Source organism: Diprion similis, chromosome 4 (assembly GCF_021155765.1).
Source record: "Diprion similis isolate iyDipSimi1 chromosome 4, iyDipSimi1.1, whole genome shotgun sequence".
NCBI lineage: Eukaryota > Metazoa > Arthropoda > Insecta > Hymenoptera > Diprionidae > Diprion > Diprion similis.
The window spans coordinates 27,043,065-27,069,162 of record NC_060108.1 but is presented as its reverse complement, the minus strand read 5'-3'; the positions used below and the strand labels follow the sequence as shown (position 1 = coordinate 27,069,162).

At 40.4% G+C, this 26,098-nt stretch overlaps 1 protein-coding gene across 1 annotated transcript; it reads left to right on the top strand.

The window, feature by feature from the left end:
• The first annotated feature begins 379 nt into the window (after nucleotides 1-379).
• On the top strand, nucleotides 380-2,644 carry LOC124406121. The gene is made up of 2 exons (XM_046881507.1): nucleotides 380-631; nucleotides 1,219-2,644. Exons 1-2 carry the CDS (start codon nucleotides 520-522, stop codon nucleotides 2,058-2,060), a joined length of 954 nt encoding a protein of 317 aa, XP_046737463.1. The 5' UTR covers nucleotides 380-519; the 3' UTR covers nucleotides 2,061-2,644.
• The last annotated feature ends 23,454 nt before the right edge of the window (nucleotides 2,645-26,098 follow it).

The window sequence follows — 26,098 nt, the reverse complement described above, 5'->3', positions numbered from 1 at the left end:
AATCTAATGTTTCAATTCGCATACACAATCTTCTCAAAATTTCATCGCGTCGTATGATCCATGGCATCCGAATATATTTTGATCGATACGTTAATCACACGTCACATTGACTTTTTAGACCATTTCAAGCGACTCGAAAAACGCTTAATTAATCGAAAAGTAATCAGCTGAAATTCTGCTCAACCAATTCATTCAGGGATTACCTTGACAACTCAATCGAACCACATCCAAAGTTGTGTGTCATCATACAATTGTACATTAGATTTCGTGAGAATATGAATGTGTGCTATAGGATTTACTGACAATGTGAACGTCTTTCTTTGTTTGCTTACGGAGTCTCTCTCTCTCTTTCTCTATCCGTCGTGTTTACCATGTCTATCAAAAGCACTTGAAGTAAGCTGGGTGTTGCTGTTCTCAGCACCATCTTCAGTCTCCCACCTGTCGGCGTTCGATTCGCTTTACTCTGGAAAAGTTTTCATTTTTACTGAAATTTGTATTGATATACACATTTATCAGTTTATGGTTAGATTGAACATGGTTACCATAGCAACCGGGGCAGTTGTTGTTGGAATTTGTTCGGTCTGTGCGATTCCAGTTGGATGTTTCATATCTCGACGATTCAAGAAGAAAGGTGAGCTCAGTGTTCGATTACGTATCGCCTTCGATATCTGCTGATCGTTTGTTCACACAATTAATTCATTCTGTTCGAAAGACACGTGCGATTCATTTTTTCAGTGTCATCAAACAAGTCATTGAATCTTACGCTGTGCGTCGAAAGTTGGTATTCGGTTGACTATTTTTTTCCTCATTCTTGGAGTTACTTCTAAAAACATGGTTAGTTACAATTCATGAAATTTGCATAAAGACACGATTTAAGCCGTTACGGAATCATTGAAGCTAGTTTTAGATGATTTATTATTGAACACACTAAATTTAACCAGTCGCATAAATCCTTCTACAAAATAGTTAATTAATCGAAAAGTAATCCTGGTTGTAATTTTTGTATATGAGAACCAGGATGAAAGAAATATGGATTTATTATCAGACAAGTAAATATGCAACTTGAGAACATATTTAGATCAGAATTCGAATGGATTTGAATAACGTTGTTTAACAAGTCGACCTCACAATTCTGCCTCCAGCTAATTAAACATTTCACGCTCACTTCCCCGCGATATCGAGCCGACTGACTCCTAAACGGTGCGATTTCTGCCGCAGTGATAACCCCTGAAGAGGTTCCGAATGATTCCGCGACCGGAACGGACGGCTCGTCACCGGTACGAACGAGGAACGAACGATGCTCGGATTCAGCGCTGGTGTTGAGCCCTGTAATAGTGGCGCAGTGCGCGGAGATGTCCTCGAGGTCGATGATAGAAGTGCGGGTGATCTTCGCGAACGGCTCGAAGAGGTCCTCCGAGGCCGAGAGTCAAGGATACGTCAGCGCCTCGGGATCTCCGAAGGCCCTGGAAGAGAGGAGGGATTCGTCCTTGCAGCATCCGGCGACGCGACCAGCGACGAGTCGCCGGGAAGAAGCTGCTAGTAATTCGCTCCCCGTCCCGTTGGTGGGCGAGACGGTATCCGACGATACGACCCGGCTGGAGATCACGATATCCGGAGGATTCGCGGGGAACGTCGCGCGCTTCGTCGAGTTCAAAAAGGACCTCGGGGCCTCGACGTCGACCCCGAATTCCAGGCTATCCAGAGGCCCTCCAGAGCCGAAGAAGCCCCAGCCTAGGAGGCGAAGGCATTCCGGTTTCTGGAGACGCACCTTTGGCAGCCGCGACGAGCAGTCGAAGGTCCTTGAGGCGAGTCACGCCGCCGAGGATCCAGACCCGGAATCGATTTCCGGGGTTGAAATGCGATCCAGGGGCAATTTGGAGTCACAACTGGACAGTGACGACGCTGGGAAATCCCTGATTGAAGAAGGCCTTTCGTTTGAGGCCCAGCCTGCTGAGGCTTCGACCTCTTGTAAGGAAAATCGGAAAGGGTGTAGCAGATGGGGACTACCTGCTCGACTTTTGGAAACTCTCAAAGAATCCACGAGCCTTACGAGTCTCTAGACGCATGAAATTTCTCCCAGAATTTCGAATTCATTATTGATGAACCAATCGTTTTCTCAAACTTGTTTTGAATATTGACTGAATTTTATTGTTTACAATTTTAGACGAGTTGTATAGACATTTTAATATTTGTACTGATAACGGGGTTCAAATTTAACTCGGCTTACGATTCTGCATGTTATTTTTATTCCATTTCATACTGATGACTGAATTGTTTTTACACTCTTAATTAGGGACTGATGCATAGCCGTTTGCCGAGTCTCAACGATATATTATTCGTGTCGTCGTGAAATTGATAGATATAATACAGTAAGTTCGAGCAATTGCGCGCAAATACTCAACTGAGATCTCAGATTTTTAGCTCTTTATTATTAAGGTTACTCCCATGAGTTTACCGGCTTTCGGTTTATTGCTGCTGAAAGTTTTGCTTGGAAATTTATTTTACCAATTTTATGTTTTCAAGTTGTACCATAATTAAATCGAATATTCAATTTGTATGACGCATATTGTTCAATGGTGATCTGCCACAAATGTAATATACAGAATATTCTTGAATAAAGTCCTTGTTCTTGAGCAATGTGAAACTGATTAGATTATACTCATTCGACCCGCTAGTACATATCTAGAATTAAGTTGCGAGGATCGATTCCATGGAAGTAGTTATTTGCCGATAATCGATTAAATACGATTACCGTCTCATTACACCGATATAAATTAGCAGCTTGATCTATGATCCGCTTCGCTCTTGATTAGTGTTTCGATGTGTGTGAATACCTTCAATTGCTCTCAATGATAAATTACATGATCTGTTAACTGCATTCATCAATCGACATTCATCAAAATGTCAGTATGTCTTTTTGCTACAGTAGTACAGGATGCCAGAAATGTATTGAAACTACGGCGATGACGTGACCAGAAATGAGTATGAATTCAAATAGTTGATTTGTGATGGAGCTTGTTGACTTGCGAGTGATGAACGTTCGTTAATTGTAAAATATTGTAAACTTCTTTTCGATATTCATACTGTTCTTCGAAAAGTTTACTGCATCCAAATTAACATACGTACGTTAACAAATTAGCTTATGTTTGCTTATCACAAAATGTCGTCTGAATTCCTACCATCTGTAGAACGTACGAATGTATAGAATGACCGTTAAAAAAATCTGAAAAATAGAAAGAAAAAAATACGTGATCTGTAAAACGATTTCAGGTTTGCATCACGTCATCACCGCGATGAAATAATATCGAAATAGCTGAGCATAAATCTGACACCGACTTCTGTTCGTTTTTTATACCAATTACGTTTATACGTCAGCAAAATTTACGTCCGTGGCGTCTAGAGGGGATCGGTTTTCTCTGCTCTTCCATTGCTGCGGACTAACCAATCCAAAAACTTTACGGTGAATGACCAGATTGATTGTGTGGCCAGCCGGCTAGCCTCAGGCTATTATTATACCAATTGAAATAGATTGTTCGTAGAGATCGTTCACCAAATCTCAACAGGTGGATGGAACGAAAAACCGTCGAGCAGTGATTCAGTCACTCTTCATGTTCGAGTAGTACGACGCACTCGGTGGCTTCGTAAAACCCAGCACATAGACGTGCCTGGTGGTGGTTCTAAATACCAACGACTTTATTCCACTAACAAGTAGGTATTCAATTGGATAACCGGTTAGAAGCACCTGTGCGATCTACGTCAATACCCTGCGGTCCACAAATCTTCTTCTTGGAAGGTGAGACAGCCGAGGAGGGATTCACCGTGGTTGCTGAGACTCCACTTTTTTTAACGAGTAGAAAGAAACTGTACTTGTCGACGCAACAAAAATTAGAGGGACTTGAAAGGAAATGACAAAAAAGTAATGAAAATTATTGCTTTGAAACCGCTGGATAAATTAAATTTATACTCCACTACCGTTGCGAGTTTTTCTGCAATCATTTGAATTTGATCTCGACTGTACGAGTATTGAAAGGTTTGATTTTCGAATCGCGAATAGTTTCCATCGAGATTCGGTAATGAACTGAGCAGGATGTGCAGCTCATTGTCAGTTCTCCGTTGACGTCCTGTAATAACGGCATAACCTCGAACCAGATTGGCTCACGTCATTGGTGATTATTTTTCGAGGAATGACTCAATGTTGATCCGGAATTTGATTAATCGCGAGATTGCAGCCGCCGCAAAGCTGATTTACTTATAACGTTTGTTCAGTCATGGTCGAATCTCGCGACAATGTAGAAACACGTGACGCGTATGGTGCAGTATGGCGAATTCATGCAGGCCATTTAGCGACTAGATCAGCCATTAAAATGTACACAGGTGTCCGCCTGCTCGGAAGGGCAAAGACACCTTACTTTGATGCCAAGTAGCCGCAGTTTAGATCTGCAGCGATTTATAGAGCCGGAGGAATCGACCTTCGCTTCATGTTGCCATGCACCGAGTTGACAATAAACGTCTGGTACAAAGGGCTGTCGACATTGCGCAGGATTGTCGGCTCCTTATCGCTCTGTGACATCGCTGGAGCGTAGATTTATTGAGGACGTAGTTTGTGGTACGGTTGGAACAAACGCGTCTAAGGACCAAAAACCTCACGGTGTTCAAGATGTTTTTTCACGTGATATTCGTGAATCCTATCTTAATCGATTTTCCTCGGTTATTGCAACTCAACTTCTACTTTTTTACCCTTGCGGCTTCAACACCGTTTTTTAAATCAAGGATCAGGAAAGACGTGCGAAATTTTTGATATTTGTTCTTGAAATTTCTACTGCTTCGAAAACATCGCTTCGGGTTTTTTATTCGCGGTTTTTAGCAAGACAGAGCGATCTTTGATATATTGGGGTCTGTTTTGCAGAAACGATTTTTTTATAGTCGATATGGTATAGAGTGTACTTCCGCGAACTTATTAACATTGAAATTGACGTATTTTCTTCGTATTTATTTACCGACGAATCTCAAATCTTCCAGTCACAACACCCGTAGATATTGAGCATGGACTGTACATTCGGGCCGAAAATTGCTGGGTTCGTAAAAAAAAAAAAAAAACAGAAAAGTACAAGGCAAATATTTGTTTCTTTCTAACCGTAACCGTAACTCTCATAACTTTAGCGCCCCTGGGTGTGATATTGTTTATCGAAAATGGATAGAGAAAAAAAGACCATGAGTATTGAGTATAGAAAATATATTGTTCTTATTATATTTATCTTATCAAACAACAGTGCCTTTCCTTTGTTCATTATATCAATTAATTATTAATTCTCACGTGTTTGAATACAAGAACTTAATCTCACGTTGTGACATTCCATCTACTTATAAAACGAATAAACTGCCATTTGGCAAGCATTCGAAGAAGAGAGAAACGAAACACGTTCAACACGGTAAGAGTTAATTAAAGCTAATTTTAGCCATTCCCACCAACTGACTACAGAGTTCATCGGGTTCCAAATTGCTGAATTCTTACTCCTATTCCTAATTCTATTAAGTTTCAATTCGTTCACTTTCCAAACTGTTTCTGGACTTTCTCCTGATGGTTTGACGATACGCATGTTCATCATAAAGTTGCTAGTGTAGATTGACGAGCGATTGTCTGGTCATTGGCTGCGCATGCAGAGACCAGTTTCTCTGGAACGTTAAGACCATCTCGTTATGGGAAGGAGGAAAGACCCGGTGCAATCGTCATGAACTTCTCAATGGTGGACAAAGGCTGGCTCCCGGGGGTTTCCCATCTCGACGGAGGTAGCATTCGTTAAGAGAGTTCGTAACGGAGGTCAGTTTGCGGTATTTACCGCATTAATTCGTTGCCAGTGTCTCAGAGGCGGTTACGAAATTACGTGTGTTACGGATGTTACCCCAATAACTAGACAGACGCATCATGCACGAGAGTCTCGCCGTTTCCTGATTGCGGCAATGCATGAAACGGAATTGTGATTCGGTATAAACTGCATACATTTCCTGCTTGAGGCAATAATTTGCAAAAGATGTGGCTTCCAATTGCGCACCCGATATACCAACCGCAAAGCTGAAAGCTGCTTACCACATTTCGTTTCACGCCTTGCAATATCGGCGACCTTATATGCATAGCAAGTTATTTTCATACATCGTTAACGTATCATTAACGCAGTCTTTGGAAGGCTGAATTATCTCGTTATTTCGTCATTCGTTCTCCACACGCTTTGTTTCCTCAAACAGGCGATTTATTCATGCTCGTAGGTATACCTGTGTAGGTACGCATGAAGCACTTCCAAGCTAATCAAGTTCCGATAGAAGCTTCGCAGACTAATTTCACTTATACTGCAGTGATCGAGAGGTCACTTTTCACATTTTATCATAGACTGCACGTTTCAACTAGGCTGGACCCTATCACTATGACAGGAAAAACCTGCGCAGTTTGCAAAGAGGGGTCCAAAGTTCATGGTGTTGTGATTGGTCTTGCATTTAATACGTAACCCACGTAGCATCATTTATTACCACGAACGGCTATAAAGGTGTATCAACAGGTGTACCGGTACCGATGATTAACAGTATTACAGCCGCTACAGATATGGCTGTTGTTACTGATTATTCATGATATTCAACAGACATTACAAGTTGTAAAAATTCCAGCAATATCAGCGTAGGTACCAGAGCAGGCTTCATCGTCAGCTATGCCGATGGTGGGTAGAATGTGTGTCAGGAATTCATGTAATTGTCCCGCGGAATGGTCCGATGATCGATCAACAGACCAATTATTATACCATGTTGAACATGCATGTTCTAAACTCTACGACATTGCGTTTAAATATCTGCACAAATAAAATGCAAGTACGAAACGACCGGTACCAAACAGTAAAGAGCTGCAAAAAAAAAAAAAAAGAAAAAAAAAATCTGGTTCATGTGATGCCTTATAAGTTTGCATATTGTGGTACAGGACAGTCATTGTCTTCAAGCCATATGTAGAAAATATGAATTGAGCGACTGCAGGACGTATTGACTGCGTTATGTTAGGGTGAGGCGTGAAAGAGCAGTGGTTGTGAATGATTATGAGTAATTAATCAAAGCTGCTCCTACGTAAGGACAATGAATAAGGATTAATAACTAACAAGACCTACTTTTCTGTAAGACGGTATGTGGGTACGTGTTTCTATAGTCCTATACAGAGATGTGAGATTTGTTCAAATGGTTGAGGCAAAATTATAGTAATAAAGGACAGGTGATTGTTGAGAAATGAATGATCAAGTATAGTATGGATTAATCTGGTAAAAGGTAGAATATATTCATCGAGCGACTAATTAAACGAAGTGAATTTAGTCAAATTGTTGATAAAATAATCAAATTAACCGAGATTGTTATTTTAACGATCTATTATATAAAAATATAATTTTGATAATTGTAACGTCGATGCTTGAAATGTATTATTCATCTGCGGAAGGAGTATAATTCAGACGTTTACGTTAATCAACTTATAAAATGATAAAATGCATAAATCAGATATGCGTTTCTCTTGCTGTTGGTCTTAGAGGCGGTTTTTTTTTTTTACTAACTCCTGGACCAGAGACGCAAAAATCCGTGTGTCTAACTGACAGATGACGAAAATTCACTAAATAAATTCATGATTCGGGAGATTGTCGATTTATAATTTTTTCTTACTTTTATAGATATTTTTCTATGTTCAAAGACCATTTTCCATAAGGATGAATTGCTTGCAATTTTTGTTTCTCTCGACGAGGAGAAGTTTTTAGGATCATAAAATTTTTTAACCGCATTTGAACTTATTTCAAGATGACGATCAATTTTGCGAGGGCATAATTCTGAGGATCTTGACCGATTTCAACCTGGACAATCATCTGTTAAAACAACGACACATAATTTTTTCACATTCTGTACATGCCTGTTTCACTTTGACTACTTGATTCAACATGAGCAGTCAGATTCATGAATTTATAATATTAGCGTTGAATTTTGAGCTCATTTTGAGTGATAAAGTCATGATTGTTCTAAACCACGTAAAAGCTTTTAAAATCTCGAGCAGATTGTTTACATAACATGTAAAATATTAGCAGATTGTCCGGTGACATTGGTTCCAATATCCAACCACACACCTGTTGCACGATTGATTTACGAGACGAGTTGTCTTTTAATTATTATTACAAAAGCCTTCTCATATTAGAATGTATTATATGTACTACATGACGTGATCCCATTCCAACGTCGCGTCGCGCGATATTAGACAACAAAGTGTTCACTATATGCACAATTAAAATGATTCTCGGCATCTTTTCCATATATGCATAAGTCCCTCTAGCAGAGGCTGTATCCCTAGAGTGTTGACAAGAATCTTGACAGGGAGACGGAGTCGAGAGTTATTGAGAGAGGGAGACAGAGAGAGAGGAAAATCAATTATCCTGCAGCAAACGAGTACGGAACAGCCTGTAATATACCTTGAGCCAATTGTTCTGGAATCTATGCACTGCGCAGGTGTTAAATCTACGGGTGTAATTCACTTATGCATGCTCGCTTATACCTGGAGTTATTGGCGCTTTATGATCCGAACCAGTGCCTTAGGGAGTAATGACGAGCAGTGTAGCGACAATATTAATATCGTCCTTGGACCTTATGGAGGACGAGAGCGATGGATTCGAAAGATTTTTAATTACGGACAACAGCTGCTCTGTTTTAGCGCTAGTATCAATCTACCGATCTACTTGCAGCCTTGATTCAGTCGCTAAATTAATAATCCGCCTCCGGTTTATTAGCAACACGATAACATGTTGCCAATAAATTAATCTCGATCCTTTTCTCAACGAGTCCCATATCAGCCCAAACTTTTACTTTTCTCGTCGATTTTCCATGAAATTATTCATACATAAATTGGTATTCCATTTCTTATTCACTAGATTTTCTTAACAAAGGTCGATAAATTTTGATAAAAGGGCGATGATGTGGAAATTTTGAACACTTGCGGAAAAGCAACGATGTTCAAATCGTCTGGTGGGTGGAAACAAAGTCATAGAAAATTGTGAATAAAAGGAACGTATTGAAGTTAGTTTTTTCTAATTAAAAATCCCACCTGAATCGATCGCCCACTTTTAGCCAAGATATTCAATTTTAGTCCCGATCGAAAATTCGAAAAGTGATCCGAAGCTTTTGGACGGTATATGTATCTGGCTGTGGAGTGAATTCGTTCTGCCGCAGATAAAAAACGGCACTCAACAAAAAATAAATAGTCGCCTGTGCGAATGAATTGGAATTCTTGGTAAATCGCAGGCTGGCGTATCGGCGGAAAGATTTGGTCAAGAATTCAGCGAACTTGTAATGACAGGTTTGGCCTGTTTCTCGTCCTTGATCTCACTGAGTTGATTTATATAAGACCAATATGTATATTTCCCGGTTTTATTTGCTTAAATATGCGTACATTTGGTTCCGGGAGTCGGTGGTCGGTTCAGGTAGAACAGTTCGGCACTTTGAGGATCATTAATCCCATTCCCAGCCTTGGAAACTTGAAGAAAAATCGTTCCTAATCACGGTGCAACGAAATTGGCAAAAACTGCAACTGCGCAGCCGAAGTCCTTCAACTCGGAGATTTAATGCTGCGATATCGTGATTAGCTATAGGTTATAGAGGCAGACCGTTTTCACCTTGCAAATTATTTCCGATCCTTTCACCACCAAGGGGTCAATACGAATTACAAAGTTGTATTAATAAGGTGTCGTGTTTCACGATGAAGGATTTCAGATCCCAGTACTTTACCCTGAATTATGACTGAATAATTTCGTAGAATACCGGAAAATTCACTGGCAAATACATGGGTTAGTCTGTTTCTTCCTCTCACTACTCCCAATAAATTTTATCGCATCAAAAAAAAAAGGAAAGTGCATAGAAATATCAATGGATTATAATCAGCGAACGCTGAGATGCAAAATGCACGAATTACTAAAATTCACCTATATATACATATGAATATCTATATTATATATGTATGTATACGCAATTTTTTTTCCCAATGCTAAAGTGCAACGGTGTGAGAAAGAGGCAGATTTCTAAGTTGCGTTGGTAATAATCGCCAGTCACCGGTACAATAAACCGACACAAGGCTTCAATGCTAATAGAACGAAAGGTGATTCACGCCGTTCACAATAAGAGACCGATGAATGCACTCCGGCGACGTTGCTTGTCTACAACCGGGCTACTTTTTGGTCTCGTGATGATCGGTTCCGTGCGATATACTAAAATATCTATGTTAATTAATTTTAATTGCCAGTTAAATTCTGCTTCCGTTGTACCATAATTTTGCGAGATCTTTTCCGATCAATGCGTTCCTTCGCGGATATCGGCGGCGAATGATCGGATCACACGTCTACCTAATTGACTTGCGGAAGCATGTTATAGGCATATCCTGCACGGAAGGTTAACAAACTTCTTATCGACTACTAAATCAGAATAATAATCCTTACTTTTAAAGATCCGGAAGGAAAAATAAGATCTTTGACGGGAATAAGCAAGTCTGCGTAACAGGTACCTTACAGATCAATTCAAATCGTTATTATAATCCGCGAAACGTGGATCTACACGATTATAGATAAAACTATGATTAGGATATCACACTCGCAGATTCGCAGGATGAAGATAAAACGTCCGTGGCATAATTTTATCTCTTACCCAGTGAAAAATTGTAATAAGCCTTCGAAATTATTTGGCGATGGAAAGTTTCTATAAACATATTCTCGGTTCTAATGCTAAATAATGGACTGGTATAAAATTCATTGTAAATATAAAATAAGGACTGATATAATCCCAGTTTATACCAGGTGAGGATACGAAGAAAAAAGAATGAGATAAATTCGGTCTTGTTAAACTCCGACGGGCGGCAATTCGCACCCGAATGGTGAAGACACGCGTATATCTGAAGATAAAAATGTATATGAATGCATGAATGACTCGGTAAATCTTTGATGATCGAATCGTTCCGCATCATTAATCGGTCCGCTCCTTAACCCAGAAACGTTCGTTGCTCGCCGTGGGTGAATATCATTATACCGGTCCTGCCCAAGGCAATGGCAGCACAGATATCGGCGATGTCGACGAGTTCATCGCGGGAGCCTTGGAAGATCACCGATCGAGATACGAGCGAGATTCGATTCGCCTCGGCACGCGCTGCAGGGATGTCGTCAACGTCGAATCCCATCAGTGTTAATCGACGATTATCGTTCGCCTTGGCTTCAACGTGTAGCACGACTTCAGACCTCGTGTACCTACACTGTATAATTTTCGCTGCGCATACACTATTACACGAAAAGTCACGTAGGCCACGGGCCACCAATCACCAGGCTTCGCTTCTTGTGCGAAGAAATCGGCAACCAAAGGATTAAGCGATTCAGCTTAAGGATCAGCTAGAACCCCGAATCATTTATTGAAAGCTGTGAAACGATGCCGCCACGTTTTTCTTCTCGATCGAATCCGATCGGAAAACGATGAGATCGAGATGGTAACCGCGAAATCGGCGCACTTTCCTCGGTGATAGAACCGATTGAAGCCGGTTTCGTCCGAGCTCCGATTAATGAAAATAAAGCGAGATCGGCTCGATATTTACATTTCTTTTGAGCTTATCTCTCGTCAAGGTCGTCCAGCACACATCGGTTGCGTGCTGTTATATCACAGCTATCCGATATGTGATTTCTAAGTTTCTATTACCTGCTCCCTAGAGCAAGCGAGCGAGCGCGGCTTCCTGCAGCTGCTAGATCGCTCAACAATACGTTTTATCATCTCTACTCAGCCGGAAAAAATAGAAAAAAATTCCGGCCACCTACCGCTTCTAATCATAAATGCAAGGAAAAACGGAAAGGATGTCGGAGGCTGACGGCGTTGTTCATTTTCATCATTTTCCACTATCGACTTCGGATGCATCTTATTGTTAGCAAACAGCGACTACCGTAACGCGCAGAAATTCTTGTTGCACAAGCTGCTGACACAATGTTTTCAATTTTTATTCTCTCGCTTGTTTCCCGTAATTGCAGTAAGATGCAAATGCAATCAGCTCATCGTCAGATCCTGGAACCCTGCAATCCTGGGCTGCCTTTCCCGCCTGTGTATGCTTCTATGTATGATCCATCAGCCGTCCTGCTCGCCACTCCGTCAGATCCATTATTCATCGACTTACCATTTATCATTTCATCGTTACGTCCGCACGGCGATCGCCGAGAGACATACGCACCCCCGCCATTTGCCGACGTCCTTGTATAACTCTTCGCTTCCGTATCGGATGAGTGGTATTAGATTATGACAACTAAAATCCGACTGCAATGTTGGATCATTCAAGGATCGGCGACCGATCCGATTTGATGGAAATAATTGATCGAACGTTCGTAGCTCGAAATCGGAATTCTCTTAATTTTCAAAGCTCGCAAGTCTATAGCCAAGTATTGATCAATTCTTCTCCGTTCACTCGAATATTTGCTGAAAGAAACTGCCTTACCCGACGGGGGTCCACATGTTACTTACTTGCACCGTAAGCTTGGGTAAATATTTTCCATCAAAGCTTCTGCCTGTATCCATAAACATTCGTTTCAAGCACGCAGCAAATATCATCCGGCATTTTTCTATGTCGGATTTGACAGAAGCAGAGCAATTTTGGAAAACCTGCGGCAGCTATTCTCGGTGAACCTCGAGATCTGATGAAAGGCGTTTCGCACTACCGAGAAGAATGAAAAATCACGTGCATGTTTCTGGAACGTATTCAACTTTGTTTGTACAGCTTCATCGGTAAGATCTTGAATAGCTTAGCAAGCAGACTACATCGACGGAACTTGACTAACGATGAAAGGCTCTGGATCTTTTCACGTGGGCCAAGACTAGAGTTTACGGATACACGCATATCGAGGATTTCCGCCACGATCGATTACCGATAATAATCACTGAATTGCGCAACGTGGAAGGCAATTACAGGTAATGCAGTAGCTATCGTTTATGTAATTCGTACATCCGACGTTATAATTTATCGGGATCTGACAGCTGGTTGTAGCCGGTGTGAAATGAGAACATGCAGAAATTGCTCGGTTGTCGTCTTGTTTCCTGTAGCAGTCCTCCTGTATCTCCGATCGAGGTGGGCGTGGCGCGGCAATGAAACACAGGTCAATAAAAACAAAAACAAAAAACAAAATGATATACATGTAAATAAACGGGAAAAAAACGTCGGCAAAAAATCAATAAAAAAAAGCACAGAACTGTCTCAGAGCTGTGTGAAAATTAGAAAACTGGATAAACTAGAAATACAACTCAGGCGATTAGAATTGATCAGAACAAACTCGTACAATCTTATTATTTTATCATTCTCAGTGTGTACGTCATTTGTGCTTTTATTATCATTACTTTTCTATTGCTAATGTATGTATACATCTTTTTGAACGTGCGATTCTATGACTTTTACTCAACTTTGTTGAGGTCAAACATCAACAAAGGAGCTCAAATAACTTTTGAAGGAGTAGATTTATCGTAAAATGACAAGAGACCTTTTTTGTAGGTCGTTCAATTTCCTACAAAAACATGTCTATGAATTTTCTGTACAACGCGTCGTTATCTAGTTATAAAAATCGCAAGGAGCAAGAACCATTTTTGCCATGTTATTCTTATGGAAAATCGAAGAGCGCGATGCGCCACCCCTTAATATTAATATTAAAATTCCAAATTTTAACTGGAGTTTTCATATATCTAAATGAAACTTTCAAGCCTGTTTCCAAGAAAAAATAAAAAAAAAAATTTTTCTTGACACACCCTAATACATATATTTATAATATATATATATATATATATTTATATATACGTGTGTGTATGCTACGTTCATTAAAAAACCTGTTGCTCGTTACCACGGCACTGATTCTAACGCTGATAAGTAGTAAACGTACAGATTATACACGGCTACACATTTGTTTAGGAGATTTCTTGTTTTTTTTCTCCAACCTCCAAATGAAAAAAAGGGGAATCGAAAAAAGGAGGAGAAAAAAGGATCGAGAACCCGGTTCGATCAGGCAAGGATCGCGAAGGCCATAGTTGTTGGCGGTTTGCGGAGAAGGACTTCTCGGTTGAATAACCAATTTCGCTGCCGCGCCGGATCAGCTGCGATTCGAATAAAACGCCTCATGGTCACGTGCATGACCCTTTTGCTTAGCTAGAGATCTTTGGATAAAGATTGTCGTTAAGGAAAGAGTTTATCTTCACGCCACTGGAGCTATTATAACTCCGGCAAAATTTGCTAAGGACTCTGAATGCGTCCGGACCTCCAAGAGTTTCATGGCTTACGTTCTCTTCAGCCAGGCTACAATGGCCGGTCGAAAACAAGATGGGAACTCGACTTCTTGGGAGGATGGATCGCCGTTCTCACGATGAAGCCAACAATCGTCACACGGATGGTGTCCATTATCGCAAATTGCAAATGCTGAGGCGTATTTTTATTAATTATCACCCCCGTCCACAAGATGCCGAATACAATTAAGCCGAAGTTGCTCAAATTTTTGGCCGATAACCGTGTCCATGTCATGTTGCATTACGCACGTTCCTACGCACGCCCACGTAATCGACGACCCTGGTCTGTTTGTACAAAATAATATTGCTTTCTTTCTCATTCGGGTGATTATCCTCCGTTTCAATTCCCGCCATTCGGGATCATTTATTATTATGTGTGTATTGACCTTCGGTACATGCTGTTACAAAGCTAGCACCTTAATTGCTAGAACAAAACGGTCGGTAATCACCGCTCGTATCGGACGCAATTATTGTAGGTACGTGCAGCGAGTCTGAGGGACGTTAAGATATTACGCGGATTACAGGTATGCGTCAGTCCAGGAAATGTAACATTGACTGCTCCACGAGCATTTCGGCTACGCTCGTTTCCTTATTGAACTGAAAATAAATTTGGGAATGAAATTGCACAGCGGATTGGTGGATAGAAATGAGGAATAGAAGAAAGTTATTGGTTAGCTTTCTCACTAGCATACGTAACAACTTCTCAAAATCTAGAAAGCGAATTCGTATTAATAATTACTCGTGCGATTTTGAGACTTTTAAATGTCAGTCGAGTTGTTGATTCAATAAATATTTTATAGTCGTTATTTCTCATAGTATTTATTGCGTTTTACTCACCAACTTTTATGCAATGAATCAAAGTAATTATACCCCCCCCCCCCCCCCCCCCCCCCCCCCTCCCTGGCTTCTATTCGTATACAGGAAATGTCGATTTTTATTTCCCGAGCAAGCGATCGTTGACCACCACTATTACAAAGATAAGGAATTATCAAGAACAATCCGGCGGTAATTACTCAAAGCAAAGTAGGTTCTGCGCATCCTGCAGTTTTCGACACATCCGTCTAATCGTCGAGGCACCAGCCTGCTGCATCGAAGCCAGCGACGCTGTGCGAATGCACAAACTTGTACATACGTAGCCACGATTGGTATCCACCCCGGTCTCACTAGGCCAGGGTCCGTTCAAACAGAGCATGACTTGGGTTTTGCAAGAGTTTGGAAACGAGTTTACATGACGCTGGCGTTGCAATTGCTAATGAAACGAACCTACTTCCCGTACCTACTTTAACGGACCGTCATTTTTATCTTGCGATTATACCTCAGGGATTTATCGAGCCTCGGTTGGTTGGAATGAGGTTGCAGGTAAATGTCACTACGGTGAATTTATGTAACACTGCTTTAAAAATATATGCATCTTCACGGCAAATTTATCATTAATATAATTTGTCGTAAAAAGTCGAGGAACCAGTTATTTTGTTATTTAAAAAAAAAAAAAAAAAAATGGTGGAATACGTAACGTTATTGGCCGAAAATAGTGAACAATAACAGGGATCCTGCAGTTATAGTTATAGCCAATTTGATTTCATGAATGTTTCGATTATGCTTATCATCAACTTGATTCAGGTCTATTTCACATCTGCACCTTTACTGCTAATTATTATTATTCATTTACTTTTTATTTCACCAATGGCTTTTCCATTCGCAGGTGCAGAGTGGTTAATAACAATGGAAAATCGACATAACAATGCCAGCATAGTAACAGTATAATGGCAATGACAGCTGTCCTTACTTCGTCTTGTACAAAGGCTGGGTTCACCCTGAAAGTGTGTTAAGACGTGACTCAGAAATTAATACACAATCCCAGAGCGTAACGGATAGAAGTTTTCGTTAATTAATTTTATAAGCTTGTACATATTGTGATTTTTGCGATAAAAATCATTGCCAACTCGTTGCATTCAAGGTGGGTTTCATACCTGGTTGCGCGACTGATCTTCGCTTAAGACCTCGCAGATTGCATTCGAAATTTCACAAATTTACCTACTTCACATTTTAGCTGCACCTGTCGAACCGTGAATTTACGACCGTTTAAGTTCGTTTACTTTTTCGCGCATCTTCAGTTTACAGTCCGAGTATCTGGTCGACTTGAGGTTATGATTATCGATGGCGAAATTTTCGTTTCGCAAGTCTTGCGAAATTTATTCGAGAATCTTTCATTGAGTGCAGTGCCGTATACGGATGAAATAATGGTCGAAAGTTAATTCGGGTAATCCTTACGGGCAGGATTGCGGAAAAAAATTAGTCTAAAGGGGAGGTAGAAGCCGGGATAGAAAATAACGGATTCAAAACTTTCTTAACTTTCTAGCAGTTTTTTGGCGTCTTATTGCGGGAAGCATAAGCCTCGGATGATTACAGCATTCTATCTGCATCTGTAATAACGTACGTACTTTTTTCATTTGATTTTTAAACTCGTGTAAGTTACATAAAATTCTCAATCCCCTCTCTTATAATTATTCCACGCACGCATGTCAGCATGCAATATTGACAGACTCTCACTTCATTTCCGTCCGTCTTCTTCTTGTATTTCTGAGGCCGCTCGCCATTGGCCACACACTATGAAGCCATCTGTTATCTGTCCGGTAAAATAATTCACCAAAATTTCTAGAATGTCTTCGCGACGAATCGCTGCAAAAATCCTGGTATTGACTCATCTTTTTTGCGCAATGTTTATAGTTAGCTCGGAATTACGACACACCGCGTTTACTTACCCTAATTATTTATGTAACGAGTCAGATACGCAGTGAAAATTTTGGCTATGGATTGTCTACCAAAAACGTTAATGTAAAGCCGAAGTCATGTGGCTTGGCAACTGTGGCCTATAAATGTTCAAGGTGAGTAACTACGGACAACATTGCAGTAACTAAAGCATAAAAGAAGAAGAGGAAGAAGAAAAGACCGAACGGATAAAAGAAAAACGACCATTACCGCAACCGGCTTACACTCCGTAACGTTTCAACGTAAGGCCCAAATTTTACAGTCCGTGGGCCATTATACAATCGGGAAGAATGAACAGCGCGACGCCTGGCGAATTTATAACGCCTTACTTATTCTTCCGTGTGCGTCAGGCGAGTGGACAAGAAACTCATTCATGACACTTCGTACTCGATGTGGCATTACGCTTTTTTTCTTGTCCACCAGTTCGTAGGTATATATACGTATACCTAATAATACGTTGAGACACGGGATCCGATTTCACGACCGGCACTTGTCGAATCCTGAAACAAGATATACTTAATCCTTTGCTTTCGTTTGATCCTGAAGATTCACGTATTTCCTGTAATGCCAGGGAGATTCGAGCGATTCCCCATAATCGAACGACCCGCGTCGTTATCTCTACTTCTCACACCTTCCTTCCACTTCTTATGCTCCGCGATACCTTCTGTTTATAAGTGAGATTAAAGGTTCCGGAACGCGGGGGGTCAACGAACCCGGATGTTCTCATTGTCGGTGTAGGGAATACGAGTATAATAATAGGTACGCGTATAAAAGTGCAACGTTATGTTTTGTGCAAAAAGTGTGACCATTTGTCATAAGCATGGAACACTCCTCGTTCGATGTAACGATTTTCGATCCGTCGATCCCACGAAAGCTGCGTGTATAAAGTCAGGATCGAAATGTGATAGAAATTCTCATCTGGTTCGTTAAAATCATGACAAGTACATCCATCCAGCGAGTGAAGATTCGACGTCCGTGCCTCGAGTTCACGATTTATGGTCGATTGTTCAAAGTCCGAGATTGAGGGGTGGGGGGGCAGGGTTTTAAAAGCGAAAAAGAGGCATATTTTCGTGATTTTTTTTTTGTTTTTTATTTTTTCTAGCATTTGGAAGTGGAAAACGCGATTTTAGCCAAAAAAATGTCGGTTCGTTTGTTATTAAAAAATAGATAAAATGGGGAAAAAACTCTTCCTGATTACCTGGGGGAACATATCACCTTAAAATGCATATCGATTTTTTTTGTTTCAGATGATCCGGTAACGAGTTATAATTTTCACCGCAAAAAAACTCTTTTTCAAGGCGCCTCCAGAGATGCACCGTCACAGGCGTATTTATCAACATTTTTTGTATTGAAAATTTCCTGCAAAATACTTTAGAATTGTACCACAATATGTAGAAAATTGAATTAAATAATATTGCTTATATCGCCGCAAAAAAATCACGAATATATGCCTTTTTCGCTTTCACTCCCCCCCCCCCCCCCCCCCCCCCCAAGTAGCTTACTCGAGTACCTTTCTTGGCAAGATCTTGCAAAAAATTGGGTACATTAGGTATTCACAGAACTCCACGCATAGGTAATCAAGTAAACGGCGATACCCATTAATTCCGGATATTTCTAGCTCGCGAATCGGCAGAAAACGGTTTGCGCAAGTCCGCAAAGGAGGAAAATTCTTCTAGGCAAGATTGACGTCAGTGCGTGACGCAGGTTATCCTATAATGATGGTATTTTAAGTGCAACTCAGAAGAGAGAGATAAAGAGAGAGAGAGGGAGAGGAAGACAGGTTAAGAAACCCTCGGCAACTTTCCTCCTTGATACACCCACGTGATTTTCAGCAAATAACGCAAAAAAATTGTATATTCATGTGGACAATTATCAATTTGTGGTCTCCGTATTTTCTTTTTTTTGGGTTTTTTTTTTCTATATTTGTTGGTGTTGTTTTTTGTATTCCGTTTTTCTTTCGCTACTCTGTTTCTGTATTTCAATGGCATCATGATTACACGGTCCCGACTACAACTTGGCCACGCTCGATTCCAGCCTTTTCACATTAGAATCGCGAGGACTGGCCCAGCGTTAAAGCCGACCGATACCATTGCACTCAATAATCGGTAGCAAAGAGCGTGTCTAGCGGCGAACGTTAATATGCAAAAACCGTAAATATAAAAGCATTGACCTCAATTGTCCAGTACCGAGTAATTATAACTATGTAACAGCAACAATAGTCTACTACAAGCGGAAATGAAACACAGCAATGGTGATAATCGATCAGACATTGTGAGTATTGTATTTGTAAAGCGAAAGTGATAAGTAGAGATAAGGCTGATGCTTTTTTGACTTTTTACCAACGAGGCGAGCTTTTTTTTTAAATTTTTATTTTTATTTTTGCAACACTGTGGGACATATTTATATTTATATTTAGATATATGATAGGTACAGGTATACGAGAATGATTGAATATTGGTAAACACTGGAAAAATTTCATCGAATAACAAAATCGGCAAGAATTTTCCGCGGATATTAAATTGTTATTATAAACCTACTTAGGAAGGATGCGAATCGCCAAACACTGACTGGTTTGCTAAATATATAACTCAGATCGTGGTTTTCCTTTTGAGGGAACCTTTTGAATCGGATTTCTTTCGTTGAAAATGCACGAGTAAAATTATTGGCGGTGAAAAAATTGTCAAAGCTCTTGCAAGTCTCTGATATCGCGTTACTTTATTCATTGTGAGCCATGCCTGTAGTTGACTAGAGAAGAATTAGTTCGATATCACCTTTCGTATTATACTCTCTGTTGTGGAGTGTAAAAATTCCAATATCAAGTTTATCTTCAAAGAATCCATCTGGACCGGTGTTTCTTACTGACATTCGGTAATTTAACTGCCAAAAATTATAACGGCAAGATAATCGTTCCGTTCATCCTATAATACAATACAAGTTGTTTTTTGTTTACAGATCAATAAAAAAGTGCAAGCGATCAGTGCATGAATCGCAATTCTCCCAGAGTCCTCGATATCACAAAATTCCATCAACGAACCGAAATATCGAACACAATTTTTCCAACAACGAAACAGTTGTCCCCAAGGCTTGAATAACGTCTCGGTACATCGTCTGCCCGTGGGAATCACTGCCAGAACGAGGGGCGGAAAGTGCGCGGTACCGTGCAGGACATCTGTAATTAATTATTAAAAATCGACCGGCTGATTGACCGAGTGTTCTTCGCGTCAGAAGCACACCCACCGTACCGAAAGCTCGCGATAACCGTCATAAACGGCTCGCCGAATCAGCGCAAACAATGGACTCGAGGTCTGTGTACGAATGGTCCGGAACGCGCGAATCGAGTCCTCATCCTGGGAAGATTCGAATCCGGTTGCAGGCTGCGCCGATTCGATACCGGTTTTCCAACGGGCTTCACTCTTTCCATGAAACTTTTCACCGTGTTGTACCAACGTTTCTGCACTAACGACCACGGGCCTCGGTAAGCGACTGCAGATTGATTTATCGCAGATCGCGTTCAATGCCCAGCCATTCTTTACGCACATTTTTTACCACTTTGTCCGGGCTCGTGACCTTTAATTGGGACCAGAACCACTTTGTCCTATAAACGTGAGGCGGATACATTCCCAGGTATGTGTAACGTAATTGGGAAACTTTAGCCACTGTTTGTCGATTTTTCCTGAAGACGCAAGGAATTTTAAGGCTTTTCGATATGCATGATTGTTAAGGGATGCAGGATATAAGATGCCTCACCTGGTTCCTGTGGCATTTCGTAACTGTGCGAATGTTAAGTGAAGCCTTTTGACAACGCCTCGACATTCGGACCACACGTGAGAACTTTTCGGAATATTTTGTTGTGGTTCAAAACCACAGTGTGCATCGACTGTGACAATACCGACGCAGAATCGATTGGATAGGTTCAACTGACCCTGATCCATTTGCAGAATTTGCCTCGAGATATGGAAGCTGAGCGTACATAGCTTTGTATTGTTTCATAAGCGTGAAATTTTGCCAAAAGCTTGAACAACGATTTACTTTTCTTTCATTCCCAAGGCGGTTCAAGCGCAGACGCAGGTATCGAGTAATTGTGATACTTGATTCGAAAAAATTAATCTTGTGTCACACGCTGACCGAGCTGCCTGCCTGGAAATAATTAGTGTTTCGAAGGGTGAACGTAGTCGATTTACCATAACGATTAGTCATAACTCTGACGTTGCATACCTATAATCACAAAGTCGGCTGCAACCTGCCCGAGTTCTGCTGCACCGGTGTATCGATATATTCGAAAGGTGTGCGAATTGCATTCTATCAATGTAAAGTCACTCCCTCACTTCACCGGCTGCTTTGCTTACGTATTCTGCACTTAGCTGAAAATAATCGATTTCATGTTTTTTTCATTTTTATTTTTATTTTGAAACAGTGCATTTGAAAGTAATATAGTCTTAATAGAGGGAAAAATTTACGATGACTTGTAATTTGCTTAAAAATATTTTTCAATTTCAGGCATAAATATTTACTTACATTTAACTTAATTTAGTACCTAGGTATTTTGTAGGTAAGCTAACGATAATACCATTGTGTACAGTGTGATACGATATCGGTTACTGTAAACCGGTAGACGTAATAGATTACCATCAGTGAAAGTTTCTCTAACATGTCTTGTTTTTGAGCTACCCGATAATATATTTTTAATAATCCTCATTTTATGCATACAGTAGAACCCCGATTAACCGGACTACTAGATACTGAAAAATTGACGGATAGGTGAAAGCACGATTAATTCGAAATATAAGTAATTTCTGATCGATCGACTAGCGATTGCCGGGTATGAGATGCAATATACGAACTACGAGTATTTTGACTAACTAAGTCTAAGCCCGTTTCAAGACAACCGCCAATCATACATTTTGTGTTCGAATGTGTGCTAACATGTTAATAATAAATCTTTTCCTTGGTTTTCCTTGAATAGTTTTCAATAAAATTAAAATATGTACATACTGGGTGTATACTTTCTGGGTTTTTTATACTAATTATCATTAGTAACGGTACATAAAAAATAGTACGTGTAAGAAAAAGATATGTATACATTCTTATTAAGCGACAGGTATAAATAAATAAACACAAAATTTTGAGAATGGTACTTAACTTTTTTTATTTGTAACATATTGTAACTGAGTTGAGAGGAATTAAAAAACCATAACCGATTGTACGGAAAAATATCGAGTTTGAAAATGATGCTCGATTTATCGGGAAAAAATAATCGATTTAGTAGAAGATTTAGTGTAAAATTTGGTTTTTCTTTCAGGCAACAAATTGACTGATTCAGATTTCTTGAATTTTTCAACGACGAGTCAAGGATTCTGATTTTTTGGTAGAGAATCTTTTTGTCAATTTCAATCGTTACAATTAACGGGCTAGACTTAGGCGTGAATTCAGATCTATGCTGAGGAATCCATTTACTCGAATCCTCACATTTGAAGCATAAATACGAACGGCTGTTTGTATCGTTCCGGCGACGGCTCAATTAAACGAATAAATGTGAGTTAACTAGAATATTAAGTATCGCGCTACCTGCCACTCGGTAATTCATGCGTTACACCTGTAATTAAAAAGCTATTCTTCATGCCTTCTGAGTTTATTTTATTACGGCACGATTAACATAGCCGAGCCTCTGGGCGCACCGTTGAAATCCTCGTATTCAAGGTTGCATTAATCGATGCATTTACATCGAGGAAATAATTGCACTCAGTTATTGTGTAACGCTATATACATCTGAGATATCACCATATTTGGTTTATCGATCTTCCAGAATTGTTTGCATAAACGAAGTAACGAAGAAGCGGTCAGCTGATTAAATTCTTTTGGGTAAATTAAACTGACAAGATTTTCGACTGCTATATTGCAGAGATTAAGATATGGTACAAGGAATACCAGCTTCAAATGTGAAACGTGAACGTTACCGAAGCAGTGTCAACAATTTTAGTTAATTCATTCCCAACGGGGATCGGAGAGGTTTGCCATAAAGATCGTATCACCGAGGGAAAGGCCTTATGGAGAAGAAAATGATTTCTCGTCTCGCCTCGAAGATCACCAATTCCCTGGTGCGCGTTGTCGACCTTTGTTCAAGATACTTCCGTGATCATTCAGAGCGTAATTATTATCATGAAAGCGCAATAGCACGTCACCGGTTAATCAGGCTGTATTGGATACCTCCTGGACGTTGGAAAATGAAGTTGGCGCGCAGATTATTGCATTCTAAATCCAATGCCAGGTTTTTTCCGCGAGTTTTGAAAGCTCTTATATTTGATCTAGGACCAGAATAGAAATTCACATCGTGCACATTTCTTCGAATTTGACACTCGTCGCTTGGCTTCACTTGCGCAGCACTTCTATTTGTAAACAGAATATCTTATCCTCGTAACTTGGGGGCTTTCCATTTCAAATACAGTGGCATATGGGCAGGTATGCCTGCCTACGCACAGTGTTTCTTCTTACCGTGATTTCAATTGAATTTTTTTCAAGTGCTTTCCCGTTTCCTGAACTAAAATTCACATGCCGTTATACACGCGTATTTATAGCTGTAACTGAAATCGCCGAGGATTTACCCATGGAAAAATCTATTCTGCGGCAATTGAGTTTGGTTTAATTGAGTGTCCTGGACTCGCAAGTTAATGCATTCGCATGGATCACTTTCATTCGAGTCCTCGATCGCACGATCGCCAAAAACGACCTCAGATTCGAGAGACTGAAAATAATTTGCCACCTTGAGTTTCGTTCAAATCGAATCTGTAAATATTTCTGCTAGTTTGTCTTTTGCTCCACCACCTCAATCAATGAGTCTCATTTCAAACGATGCTGGTACCTACTTTTACACTCAATTCAACCGGAAACCTTACCGACGTCGAACAAATACTTTTGGAAAGGTATATCCGGTTGGCTTATCAGCGAGCTGATTGAATATCGAATCCAATTTATGATCCTGCGAGGAAAACCCAGCGCATAGTTAATGCAGAGTTAAGTTCGCGGGTGAGAAATCCGTCGCGACATAAGCGGGAGCCGGAAGTGGGATTATTGATACCTTGGCTAGATACGAGCCGGTGTAAAAACCAGTCAGTGATCTAGATAAGGCAATGAATCGTGGCAGCGGAATTTCCATAGCATTGTAGCCGTGACGTGAAGCAAGTGCCGCACATTCTCGGTTATCGGGAACCTGGTCTCGCGGTGCTGGATGCTGGAAGTGGCAAGAGCAGACGGCCTTGATACTTGAAAGGATACGGCATACGCCGGCCACCGACAAGCCTCCGTCCTCACATCTCCGTTGCCACGATTCGGCCAATTCGAATTACCGAACGTCACGGCTCTAAAAACCGGAAGAACGGGCACAATTATCATCCGTCATCCGTTCATCGCCGCTTCCCACGTATTTTCAAGGAATTTCTTACCCCGTGACGCAATTCGCGTTCCAGGTGTAGGTATTTATGGGATATAATATGTGTTATAATGTCATGTTATAACATATGTACGTGCGTCAGAGGTTGGTCGAAACGTTACCGTCGCAATTATACTTTTCTGCAATGCAGGATTGGGCAGAGCCGCAAGTAAGACCTAAATTAATAGGCTGATGGACTGATTAGAAAAGTACTGAATCGAAAATGCGAAACTGCAACGAGATCCACCCCTTTTTTTTTGAAAATCGCTTTGAAAACAACATGTTTCCTTAGGCGAAAATATTATACAAAATCTCCGCGAGGATTTCCATCATGATCCAATTGAGGAAAAGCTATTTATAGTGATCCTGGAAATGTCTTGATTGTATCGTTGCCTCGGGTCCTTGGTCAGCCGCAATTGTGGTAACATAATGACAGCTGCAAAACAATGCTGGGAAAATACAGACGTGTAATTTAATACGAAAAGGAATTTTTTGGGTGATTGCCTCTTTTTTATTTAAATCGTGTAACACTGTAAATATTCTGAATCGAACGAAATATTATTGATAATGATAGAAAAAAAAAAAAAAAAAAAAAAAACGACAATAAAATATAATAAATAGTTTCTGCGAACTTGTCTGATTTACCGATCGTAATTTTCTCGATCCGAAATTCAAGGTTTCGTATATTTGGACAACAAGTTTCTGTAATTTACTGTACAGCAATAAAATATGCATACTTTATTTTTACTCCGCTGGACCGCACCGACGAGTTACTAAAACGTGTATGAAATATGATGAGCTTTAATTAATCGCGTTGATGAAACCATTTCACTTCACAGCAACGACAGAAATTCGCAGTTACCAATTAATAATATGTCTGTGTCTTAGCGTGGGTTGGAAGTACCAAGAGTTACTTCACAGTCGGGTTATATTCATTATCCGTGATCGTAACATTAGTCACGTGCTTTGTAAGAGTAAAAAGAATTGTCAGCAAACAGCAGACGTCGAATTACGGATAGCTGGCATAACACCATGGAAATTATTGAAAGACTGATGACATCTCGGAATTATCCAAGAGCGCATAGCTGAAGCCGCGTTGGAGAAGAAGAGCGAATAATTACAAGAATAAATAGAGAAGCTGCAATTAGTTTGTCGATCCACTATTATGCGAAACTGACGTAAATTAGTCGATGTAATTATCCACTGGCAAGTACGTTCAACACGCAATCGTCGTTATGACACTGAAGCGAATTCTTCTTCCACCTTCACGTCCGAATGATTATGCACGCGGAGGTGTGTTGATGTGTAACTATTAGGCAGGATAGCCAGAACCTTATCGACAAAAAGAAACCACTTTGATGGACACCCGGAGCGCAATTTACTCGAATAACTGAATACGTTAGATTATCGACTTGTCAACCGATTTTATCCGAGGGATTTCAATACACGGGTGTATAAGTAATTCACTTGCCTTACAGGGAAACCTCAAGGCTGCTGGTGTACATGTACACGCTTGTTAGCACTTTTGCACGGTGCCGATCGTCTGTGTGTAGTAATATTCGATCCCGGAATTAATTCTTAAGG